The sequence below is a fragment of the Eublepharis macularius genome, chromosome 1 (assembly GCF_028583425.1).
Source record: "Eublepharis macularius isolate TG4126 chromosome 1, MPM_Emac_v1.0, whole genome shotgun sequence".
Classification (NCBI taxonomy): Eukaryota; Metazoa; Chordata; class Lepidosauria; order Squamata; family Eublepharidae; genus Eublepharis; species Eublepharis macularius.
The window spans coordinates 111,274,291-111,286,690 of NC_072790.1; the positions used below are offsets into that span (position 1 = coordinate 111,274,291).

Genomic DNA, 12,400 nt, shown 5'->3' on the forward strand with positions numbered 1-12,400 from the left:
AAGTCAAAATGGATGCAAGAGATTTTATCCATGAAGTGCTTAGCAGAGCAGTTTCCTCCTCTTGTAGGCCACAGTCCAGTAGTCCCCTGACCAATCGGAAGAGTTCTGCAGGTCTGCACTGTATTGATGAAACAGTGTCAGAGAAATATTTTTCTTTGTCTCCATCACCACCGTGAAGTAAGTTTTAAAATGGGCTCTGTAAATGTAAATGGTCTAGTCATCTCTCCTGTCTTTTCATCACCCGCAGCCCTTCAGTAAACCAAGGGGCAACCCAGGGTTTTAGACAGGAGACAGGGTACCTAGGAGCAATTGTATAAATTGCTGTGGCCATTTCCTAATTCCAAGGGTCAAGCAGGATATTGGCAGGAGTGCTGACCATCTCAACAGGAGATTATATTATGTCCCCCAATCCATCATGCTAGGAGGGCAGACCATCTTAATTAATCCCCCACTCCTACAGAGTTTTGGTACCCTGTAAGTATAAACCACAGCAAATGGTGATGTCTTTGATTTCCCTCCCTCCACCTTCAGATCAACTTCTTCTGCCCACAGTAAAACACCATATCAAGAGTATAACCCGCACAGTGTCTGGGGCTTGTTATTACCTGAGGTCCATTGTTGTCATGGAGGCCATGAAATCCTCAGCTGCTCATGACAAAGTAGCCTCATCATAGATATTGAAGTCACACAAAACAACCCTCTTAGGAGTCTTCAGCACCACCGCTGATATCACCTTCACCAATTCAAGCATGGAGATGACTGGGCAGCAGGGTGGGCATTGCACCAAAAGAATCCCAATCCTGTCTCCCTCTCCCAGCACTATATATACACTCTCAAAGCTGGCATAGTATAATGGTTAAGCAGCTGGGCTGTGATGCAGCACTTTGCAGGTTTGAATCTCACTAGTGCCACGAGCTTAGCAGATGGCCTTGGGTAAGCCATTCCTCTAAGCCCCAGCCAGTTGCATTATGGGGATAACAACGCTGACTTTGTTCACCACTCTGAGTGGGCACTAATCTGTCCAGAAGAGCAAATGATAGATAAAGAATAAAAGAACTATTATTACTGCCTGCTGGGCCTATGCTGATGTATCACTGAGTACTCTGGGAAAATAATTGTGAGAGGTTAACTCCTCTTCCCTTCAGCTGGGTCTCAGTGATACATGCCAGGTCAGCATTCTCATCCAGAATGAAGACCTAGGTGGCTCCTTTTTTTTTACCAGTAACTGACCTGAAATTTAAAAGCAAGGTATTATAGCCCTAGAAATAGCAGAACTACTGTTGCTTAATTGTAAATCCTACTTTTATCTGAAATACCATTTGCTGTAATTCTTTCAACACTGAGTAAATACCAAGCTAGTGAAGTTCTTTCTCACTAATAAAACTGCAGACCCATACTCACTCCATGATAGAGTTGATAACTAACCAGAGAAATGATCTGTAAGACATTGTAAAGCATATATTTTTAAAACGTCTTGTCAATTGAATGTGTGTGTGAAAGGCAGGTTTTGCATATGCATAAGCTATCTATGGGTTACATTTATATACATTATCTATATATATAAATTTATATTTATATGTTACAGTGCATTGTAAAACTAGTGAATGGAGCCCCTGGGGCCTTTGCACAAAGAAAGGGAAAACATGTGGTTTCAAAAGAGGGAATGAAACAAGGATCAGAGAAGTCCTACAACTTCCTTCTACAAAGGGTAGCCCATGCCCACATACAAGTGAGACAAGAAAATGTGTTGTACAAAGAAAGAAATGCCAGAAAGGAGAAAAAGGTATGGATTCATCATTTCACTTAAGTTTTTTATTGTTTTACATACCTGAACGTATGAATATATTCATTAAGACATATCAGAACTACCATTGGGTGTTAATGGCAATTTTGCCTTGATAAAAACTTGAAGGTTCATGTGAAATATTTTGTATTTTGGCCTGTGGCTTTTGTCTCTTTAAACCATCCTTTACAAACTATACATAGCAAACATTCTTTTAAAATCACTATCTAAACAACACTAGTATTAGTCAAAGATACTGCAAAATAATACTTAATTGCGCTGAACTCAACTGAAATTAATTACAGGATTTTGAAATTATGACTAAATGGTTGAATATGATGACTTAGTCCTTCCTGAATTATATACTGCTTTCCAAAAGAGTGCAATCGCTTAATAGAACAAAGGCAGGCAGTCACTGAGCAGAATAATTTATTTCTATTATCTGTAGAATCATTCTCCTGGATATCCAATAGGATCGTGTGGTGGTGATTACTAACCATTATCTGTATAATTAGTTTGGATATCCAATAGGGTCATTTGGTGAATCTAATTTTTGTTGGTAAAAGTAGTTGGGGGCGGGGGAGGAAATATCTCTTTTCAGAAAACATATTTAGACTTCTTAAAAACATACGTCCTGGTACTTTTTAAATTCTGTTTTATACATTAAATTTGAGTAGCAGGCTATTTCCCCCCACAATCAATAAGGTATCTAATATGTCATATAATAGTCAGAAACACAGCATTTCTAAAGAAACATTCTAAAGAAACAGCATGTTTAAGATTCAAATCATGATCAACTCTACTCCATTTTCCCTCAGATAAATTCCTTGCTTTTACTTCTTCTGTAAATGTAACAATATGTAATTAGCCCCCCACAAAAAAAATCATACTGGCTAGAATTTATGCATGGAGGGAGGACATTTGGTTATGCCTGCTGTCTCCTCCACTAAGGTTTCCGGTTCCCGGGTGGGGATGAGGATTCCCTGCTCCCACCTTCCGCCCCCTGCCACCACTCACCTGGCCAGTGGGGGGAAAGGCAGGTAATGGGCCTCCCAGGGCATGCTCCCGGAGAGGTGCAACATCAGTCCCAGGAATGATGTTATTGCGTAGACCCAGGAGTGCTCCTGCACTTTGCACCAGGCCAGTATGGCAAAGCACAGGAGCATCCTGAGGCTTGCACAATGATGTCACTCCTGGAAGTGATGTCATCACGTCAGGAGCTTGTGTGCTAGGAACTTCAGAAAGTAAGTACTGGATTCCTTCTCTCCTGCTGGGAGGGTAAGGGGACCTGCCAATCCTATCATCTACCCTCTTTGTGTTATTTGTAAGTTCTATACATTGGTCTACATGTATATATAATGATATACATAAGCTCTAGTGCAGGGGTACCCATCCTTTTTGGGCCTGTGTGCCTCTTTGGAATCCTGACAGAGGATGGTGAGCATAAGCAAAAATGGCTGCCAGAAGAGGCAGAGCCAAGCACTAAATTTTTGCTGGAAGAGGTGGAACCAACCACAAAACTTCACACTTACTAATACTTAATAATTTATTTAGAGTATTTACATCCTTTGCTTTGCACCCAAGCCTGAGCAAGTATTGCAAGGCCAATTTTGATTTCATTTCAGAGATTTTCTCTTTACAAATCTCAGAACCGAGTAGGTTACATTACTTCTAAGATCCTCTGAATTTAATTGAACATACTCCAGAACCAGTATGCATAAAACTGCTGTCTTCCTTGGAAGCAGAAATCTTTCAGTTATTAAATGACATTAAATCTCCATGGGCAGAGGCAGTATTCTTCAATGCAGACTTTTAGAAGTATATTCTTGAAAGTCACTCTGAAAAATTATGCACTGGGTTGGATACAGCCATCTCTTATGCTTATAAGAAAAGGAGAAAATTGTATGTATGTGCGTGAATGTGAATAGTCACATTTTCCATTCACAGACAAATACTATGAATGTTTGTAATCCATTAAAACTACCTTCAGATGAGGATGGTACTTTCCTACTTGAAGATTAGCAGAGTGCACCTAATGAAAACTGTATATGGCAAAGGCTTTTTCTGATCCTGAAAGAAAACAAATGGAGGCAGGTCTTACTGAAGTGTCCAGTGATCTTGAGTAGAGGCGGACATGAACTGAAACACAAACCAAAGTTTGTCACAAACCAGGCCAGTTCATGGTTCATGAACCGGCAGTTCATGGGAGCTCATTTCTCACGAACCATGACGAATTTTAACCTGGTTCATTTGGTTCGTATTTTGGTTTGTCACTGCAGACAGCCTGGTGTCAAACAACCAGTTTCCTAGGCAATGGAGGGGATGGGTTCTCTGCAGACCTTCTGCTGACCTGGAAGTGACATTTTCATGAACCAAACAAACCGGTTTGCAAACCAGGGCAAGTTCGTGAAAGTTTGTGGTTCATGAAATGCTACGAACCACAAACCACACAGTTCAGAATTTTCCCAGTTCATGCCCATCTCTAATCCTGAGCCATAAATTTTCCAAATGCATCTCTCTTTCTCTGCCCACTTTGCCAATATTTTTGAGAAATCTGATACAACCTCTCTGTACCCATGTACCTCTATATTTTGAATTGAGATGTAGAAGCTGAACACACTTGTGCAAGAATCAATTCTAGTCGCAACAGTCACTTATAAAAGACTCTGATCCTGAAGAACTTAGCTGTACCTGAATCCTATTAAAATGAATTGAATATACATCAATAATCATCACACAAATTAACTGAACTTGACAGAATGAGACCCCTTTTAGGTTCTCATACAGTTTGCCTCACTGAGCCAGAAAGAACACTTTTCTGTCAGCACTCTGACAAAAACTGCAGTTCATTCTGCCCCTTAGGATACTGCTACTGTCCAAACACAATGCATATCACACATCTGTCGCACAATACATATCACACACCCACCACACAACCATCCCCTTCCTTCTTTCCTGAGTGGCCTGCATTTAAACTCACAGTAACAAATATATTAAAAATCCCACAACAACCAGCAGAAATAAAACACTCAAGCTTATTTATATTCAGGATATTACAATGCAGATGTCTGGCAGCAGGGCGGGCTGGTGCTTCCTCTCTATTCATGTCCAGAGAATGTCTGAACATATAAGGCAATACGTTGTGATACAAGTGAAACGTGCTTGTACTGCTATGTGATATCATCCCAGCATCTTTCTACTGTCTCTCCACACACACACACACCCATTATTCTGTTCTTCCAACTTGGATAAGCCCAAATCTCTATCAACTCTGGTTCTTGCAACAAAAAGTTCTGACACATCACTTTTGTATTCTGACCTTCTTCCATATGCATGTGATCTACAGTGCACTGACGATTTTTTCTAATGAACACTAGCAGAGCTTGCCAAGTCCCAGAAAATTCCAAGTATTATTGAGATGTGGGACACTTCATGGACTAGTGGCTGTGACATAACCACTAATGCTATTTGTGACTGGTTGGAGCAGTTGCAAAAACTCATAGACAAAAACAGTGACATGGACTTGCAATCCTGCTTGGAGTCATTATAAGAGGAAATCAGGAAGCAAAACTATTTGTGCATTCTAGATTGAGCCCACTAGGGTTTGCATACAATTATATCTGCTTTTAATCTATGACATTTTCAAAGTCAACAATGGCTCACAAAGAGTAAGAAGAAAAGTTAGGGCTGCTTTAAGAACTGTGGTGTGTGTGAAGAGAAGCCTTTCCCACCCTCATGACAGCTTAAGTATGTGACAGATTGCTTGGCAGTTATTGAGAAGTATATTCTCTATGCTCAATACAGAGGTCGAAGCAGCAGAAATGAGTGCTGAGGTAGTATCTGTTGTCAGCTTTGTTCCTTCAGTCCTCTAACAGTGCTATGGAGAGGAAAAGAGTTGTCCAGGCTCACTGCAGGCCAATTTTTCTTGTGTTTATTTAATTAGTGTCTTTAGTGGACTTTTTGTTTTAAACTGTTCCATAAAATTTTGCATGCATCATTGTGGCCATAGTGGTAGAATGTTACAATGTAAATGCTCAAAATGCACATACTTTCTATCTCTGCTAACCCTTTTCACATAGACACATGACCTAAGGACCTTTGTACATTGGAGATTATTTTAGATCTTTTCCTAGGCCATATGCTAAGTTAATGCACTGAGGGTAGCCAGGTCCCACAGGGCTCAAACCAGGGAAAGGGGGGGCGGGTAGCTGGGAGGGCATGCCAGGATAACCTACCTCACTCTGGATCCCTTCCACATCGTGCTGGAAATGACATCATTCCCAGTGCAATGCAGAAGCAATCTGGAGTGCACAGGAGCACACTCCGGGGGTGGGGGGGTGGGGCTCAACCTGTCCCTGCTCCTTTTCCCCTACCAGCCAGATGAGAGGTGGCAGGAGGCAGAGGCTGGAAGCAGGGGATCTCCTTCCCCCACTAGGGAATGGGCTTCTACCTGTACCAGCCAGGCCTTTGGGGCCTCACTGTTGTCCTATGTGAATTGAGAATACTGCCTAAAAGCTGTAGTGGCTGCAGGAGAAGATCAGCCATGGTGGCACCTGGCTTTCAGGGAAGTTTGTCTCCTGATACTGAACTGTTTGCTGAAGAACTCCAGATATACTCCCAAGGAACACTAGGCCTCTAAAAGCATTACATCCACTGATCTAAATGTCCTGATGGTACAAGGTCATTTTTGTATAATGTTTTATGGTTATTTCATATATTTGAGCACATACATAAATTTTATTCTGTTTTTGAAGAGGAAAAGGCCAACATTCTGGTTACATCTAATAGTTTTATTTAGGTTTCTTTTTAAATCAGTTCATCCATCCCTAATTAGTATGTACCCACGTAGGGCATCCAACATATTTGTAGTCTGGATTTGATAAATATGCAGTTGACTCTTGTGTATACAGAACGAGTCTACTCGGATGTCCTGTTGGGCTTTCAACAGATTTCCTAAAACAGTGCTTAACTAAAATTTTCAAAGCCATTCATCAGTGTTAGGGTCACTGTGGTTTTAGCTGAAGACAATGTAATACAATGCCAGTAGGCTTAAACTATTGTGATTAAATTCCTGTTATTTACGCCCACTCACATACTGCACAGATACAGACATCAATGAAATTCAATGGGTTGCAAAGGAAAGTAGGCTGTTCATGTGGAAGGCATTACTGTTAGTTCATCTCTGGTCACTTTTCTTTTTTTAGGAGCACAGATTTCATTAACATTCAGTGAAAGTAGAACCGGCAGAAACAGCATAATGGGGCCTAATAAAGCAATCAAAGATTTCACAATTTCCTAGAAGTCCTATTATTTACAATACAGCTGAGTAGGATTGGACTTCATGTAAGAGAGGTAGGAAATTTATTGTGCTCTGCCTTGAAAATATATTGCAGGTTGTCATACATGTACACAATACAGTTAAGCCACAGTAGTGGCTACATCATGATCCAAGCAGATGCAGTCTCATTGTCTCTGACTATATTCCAAAGCATCTAGCAATGTTAAAGACCAAAAGCTATGCTGGACTTAATAGCTGAAATCTGAATTCATTCATTCAGTGGGAACCTCAAAAACTCAAAAATGTGCATGAGTTCTTTCTTAGATAGGGGTTCAGCTTATCTGTATGTACTTCTTAATATTATTCCTGCAGCTGCCTGATTTCTGTTTACCAAAGTTATTGTGAGGGTTTATATATTTCTTGTAGGTAATAAATGCCTTATGTCTTACAGATGGCATTTTTGGCTCTTAATAATAAGTTTGCTCATAGCTTTCTCATTAGTGCAAAAAAAACAGGAAAGTTTTTTTAAAGTTTTGATCTGGTGAGTGAGGATATAGGAATGCACATTGGGAGTGGCTGACTAGAAATGTTGCTTGAGGTTGAATCAGGTAATCTCAAGAAGGTTCAAGAAAAACATCTACATCAGGCTCTTCCTCTTGCAACCTTGCAAGTTAATTTAATTGACTTCATTTATACTCTACCTTTCATCCTAACAGGGACCCAGTGTGGGTTATATCACATTCCTTTCCTACATTTTATCCTCAAAACAACCCTGTAAAGTAGGTTAGGCTAGGAGAATGTGACTGGCCCAAGATCACCCCCCAAAATTTCTATGGTAGAGTGGAAATTCGAACCTGGGTATTCTCCAGATGCGAGTCCAACAATCTAACCACTACACCATGCTGGCTCTTCAATATTGTGCTGAACAGCTGATAGACAAAACATTTTAAATATGTGTAGTTTGAATATGCTTATATGAGGAGTAGGATCATGCCCTCTGGCCAAATTGGGTTCTCAGTCATGTGGAGCCAATGGACGGATAATTTATATATTTGTACAGTATACACATATGTAATGTGTGTGCCGTGCTTAAATGATAGTCCACACCTTCCTAACTTGCAGACAGACAAGCAAATTCCCATTGCTACATTGCCATTAGTAGTTCCTACCCATAGTTATGATCTCCAAATTCTGTCAAAGTCTCCCTCCTTCCAGCCAGCTAGAGGGAGGGGGCGAGACTCTGAAGGGAAGATGGTTCCCTAGGCCGTTTGGCATGGGGAACCTCCTTCAAAGTCTCCCTCTTTCCAGCCGGCTGGAGGGAGGGGAGACTCTGAAGGGAAGAAGGTTCCCTATGCCATTTGGAGAGGCAGGTAAAATATATTGTAGTTTATAATAGATCAATTTCAGGAGCATGTGCTGAGCAGGCACTGCTCTTCAGATGGGCATTAAGACAAGCACAAAAATAAATAAAGCTTGGCTATTCTAAATACACCTAACTAAAATACTGCAAGCTGGCTAACTAGCAATTTCTACATTGGTTGCATGGCTAAGGTCCTTACCAAAGGCTTTAGCAACAGAGTCCAATCCATGCAATGCAGTTCTTGTCATGCTGGGAAGCAGGGGTAATGGAGGCAAAGCCTCTCTCAGACATGCTAGTAGACAGGTATTAACTAGAGAGGATCCTCAGTGCAATCAAACAGTCATTTTCAGGCTGGAGTTACATCAGTCCGCTAGTGCATGAACCAATCAGGGCTTAGATACTTAACTGACAGTGCTAGCATGAGAAATACGGGGAGTAGTGATTGAAAGTGTTTACAGCTATGCTCCACCAGGGCTCTCAAGGCCAGTTCCCAAGAAACCAGCAACGACTTGCAGGTGTGCCTGATTAGTACGCCAAGAAACTTTTCTTAAGCAGGCCTGGTCCTGGCCCTGTTCAAACTCCAAGCCTAAACCAGAGTCTTAAACTTACGCATTTGAAAGCCTAATGGGGGGCTTTCCTTACACCCATGTATGATCAAAACTATTATACTCTAGTCCACGATGTTAAACCTGAAAGGAGTAAATGCAGAGCTTTCATCAAGAAGTTCTATGGAACTGAAAAATTAGCCTTGTGGTTCTGATAGCTGAATAACTACACCCTAATTGGATGTATCAGTTTCATATACACATAATTAGTCTTTGGCAATGCTCCTAGCAAATGGATCTTTCCCCCTAGTTTCTACTTTTCTTAACTCTTACCACAGATCAGCTCTGCTATAAATTGTTTTTACCAGTCAAGTCTACAGAATTTTAAGTCTGGATGGCCAGGCCAAATATTGTAGAAGTGGAATGAGCCTTTCATGAAACTAATACAGTTCCTCCCTGGATCCAAATGGCCTTCTTTACCCAAAAAAGTGAACCCTTTTTATATACTTCTATAACACTGTTCTTTGGAGTTTCTTCTCATGATTGGTCAATAGGCCAGTGGTGTAAGCTGACATCGTCTTTACTTATATAAGTTGTTTACCACTTAAATCTAACTTAAATCTAACTTACAAAATTTGACTACCACATAATATTCTCTTATTGATATTTCACAGCCCACACACAGCTTAAAAACATACCATTCCCAGACATACTGAATGCTTATCAATTTCATAAACTCCTCATAATCCTATTGGAAGTACCACTTAGCATTATAGAAAGAAAAATATAAATTAGCTAAAATATAGTATAAATAATGTAGTTAAAATACATTTTTCTATATTTATTCTGTTTAACTCACTTATTTTTATGGTTCGTTTTGTTCCTCTGAATTGCTTTCCTTCAGATTCATCTTCAATATTCCTATCCCCCATTTCTATATCTTATCAATAGTGCTTGTGCTCTCCACCCATACCTTTAGTGGCTCCACTGCCACTGGGCATCAGTAAATGAGGAATGACCCCAGAATCTGCCCCCCCCAGTACCACAATCATTTCTTGGGCAAAATCACATTTCCTGTTGGATAAGATGTTAATCAGTAGAACAGCAACTATTTCACTCTCCTGTTAGGTCCCTCTGATAGGAGCTAGATTTATTCACAAGCTGAGTAAGCTACAGTTTGGGCCCTCAGATTTGGGTGGGTGGGGGCCTAAGAACAATTTTAAAAAAATTAAATTACTAAATTACAATTTTCATAATGCTGTGAGGCTGCTTAAATTTGACATAGTTTAGGGATTTAGCCTGTCAAATTTGGCCTTGTCTCTGATACCAACATATTTAAAAAGAAGAGTTATACTCTGGCCACTGAGGTGGAATTCGGATAAGGGATGCCACAAAATACAACAAGAAAAGGAAGGGAACCATACAATTAGGAAAGGAAGAAGAAGAAGAAGAAGAAGAAGAAGAAGAAGAAGAAGAAGAAGAAGAAGAAATGAGCTACAAAAGTGTCAGGAAGAGGAAGGAGCCATGAAAGAAAATGGGTGGAAGATCTATACCTATACCTATAGCCATCCTTGATAAAAGAGACAAATACAGCACAGGGCTTCAGGGCTTTTCCCCATCCCATGGAGTGTTACTAGAAACTGTAATTTGTTATGGATATGCTTGGAGTGGTGTAATGGCATGGTATAGGCTGATCTCATGAGATCTCAGAAGCTAAGCCGGGGCGGTACGTGGATGAGAGACTACCAAAGACAATCAGGATTGCTCTGCAGAGGAAGGCAATAGCAAACCACCTCTGCTCCTCACTTCCCTTGAAAGCCCCTTGCTGGGGTCGCCATGAATCAGTTGTGATTTGACAGGACACACACACACATGGCTTCTTTAACGTTTAGAGAACCACACATGTCTGACTGAACATGAAATATTTCACTCTGAGTCTGTTTTCCCAAACTGAAAAACATTGCTTTGGCGGACTTGGAACAAGTCCTGAAGTGTTCACAGCTGAGAAATATCAGGATAGCATGATTCCCCAGTAACAGCAAGTGAATGACACCAGTGTGGTTACGGTTAATGCCCTTTTCTTCATGGTTATTCCCCAGATTGCTGAGGCTTCAAAATTAACATGAAGCTAATTACCGTATCTCAGTGTTGACATTTTGCATACACTGCTGGGTCATCATAACTTGGATTCTGTAAGTCCAAGCCACTACTATAATCTTGTGAAGAGTTTGGTTGTTTACATTTAATGTGTTTTTTCTGCCAGGAAATCCTCTGTTCCTTTTCCTGCAGGGATTTTAACTAACATAGTATATAGTACAACAGCATTTGAAGTGCTGTTGAGAGTGAAGAACTTGGCCATAGGATCCCAGTATGACTACTTGTAGTATTTTGGTTTCAGCAAGGTGTTTATAATGATGATTTAACACCGCTAGCAGACAGGAAGAATAAGAGACAATCTTCCTCAGCCTTCTACGGATCTCCCAAACAAAGAAAGCTGCCTTGTACTAGTTAGAGCTTCATCCATCTAGCTCAGAATTGTCTGTTCAGGCTAATAGAAACCGTCTGAGGCAGAGATTTTGCCCAACTCTGCTATTTGAATAATTGGAGATGTCAGTCGTGACAGGCTCCTATAAATAAATAGAGGGAACCCACAAGCCTCTTAGGATTTTGAGGAACTGGGCTGTTTCAGAATAAAACCTTTCCCTCAGTTGTTTCCCTTCGTTATAAGAAACATGTAGGATAGCAGGTATAAAGGCTTTTGGTTCACAGCTGTGAGCTAAGTTTTGCAGTGAGCAAGACAAACAGAGATCACTAAGGCATGAATTGTATAAAAATAACAAAAGACGTTTATTCATGTAGGGACTATTTTTAAAGAAGAGTTCATCAGCACAGGTCTCCAAACGGTCACAAGAGAAGCCTGGCTGAGTTACTTAAGCTAGTTATGATTTCAGTTTTTTTTAATTCAGTGATTTGAATTTCCTTTAACCTTTGAGGTTACAAACAGACTTCCCTGTCTAACCCGTAGGTTGGATCCTCTCACACAGGCTTCTACCCACATGAGCCTGCCCTTTCCCAAGAGTCAGACAAAATGGTACCAGGTCTGTTCTTCATCAGAGGCAGGCCTCCCAACTGGGTACTCTGTCCTCTCTAGCGTTGGCAGGTCCTCCAGAAAAAAATACGGGGAACTGTGTGTTGTGGGATGAGTAGTGCGCTCCGGAACATCCCATGTCACTCCAGGAATGACATAATTCCCGGCGCGATGTGGAAACAAGTTGCTTTGGGGGTCCTATTGATTCCAAATAATAAATTGGGGGGCAGTTTTTAAAAATCAGCTCCCAATTTAGTATTTGGGGTCAATTGGATCCCCAGCACAACCCGTTGCTTCTGTGTCATTGCAAGGAATGACATTACTCCTGGCACAACGTGGGAGTGCT

At 40.8% G+C, this 12,400-nt stretch overlaps 1 protein-coding gene across 1 annotated transcript in view; it reads left to right on the plus strand.

Annotated features, from left to right (window-relative positions):
* The window catches only part of RSPO3 (R-spondin 3), a 98,710-nt gene that overhangs the window by 53,658 nt on the left and 32,652 nt on the right, over positions 1 to 12,400 (plus strand). Inside the window, exon 4 of the mRNA XM_054983242.1 lies at positions 1,586 to 1,783. Within this exon, the coding sequence (XP_054839217.1) occupies positions 1,586 to 1,783 (198 nt within the window). The remainder of the gene's footprint in view (positions 1 to 1,585; positions 1,784 to 12,400) is intronic.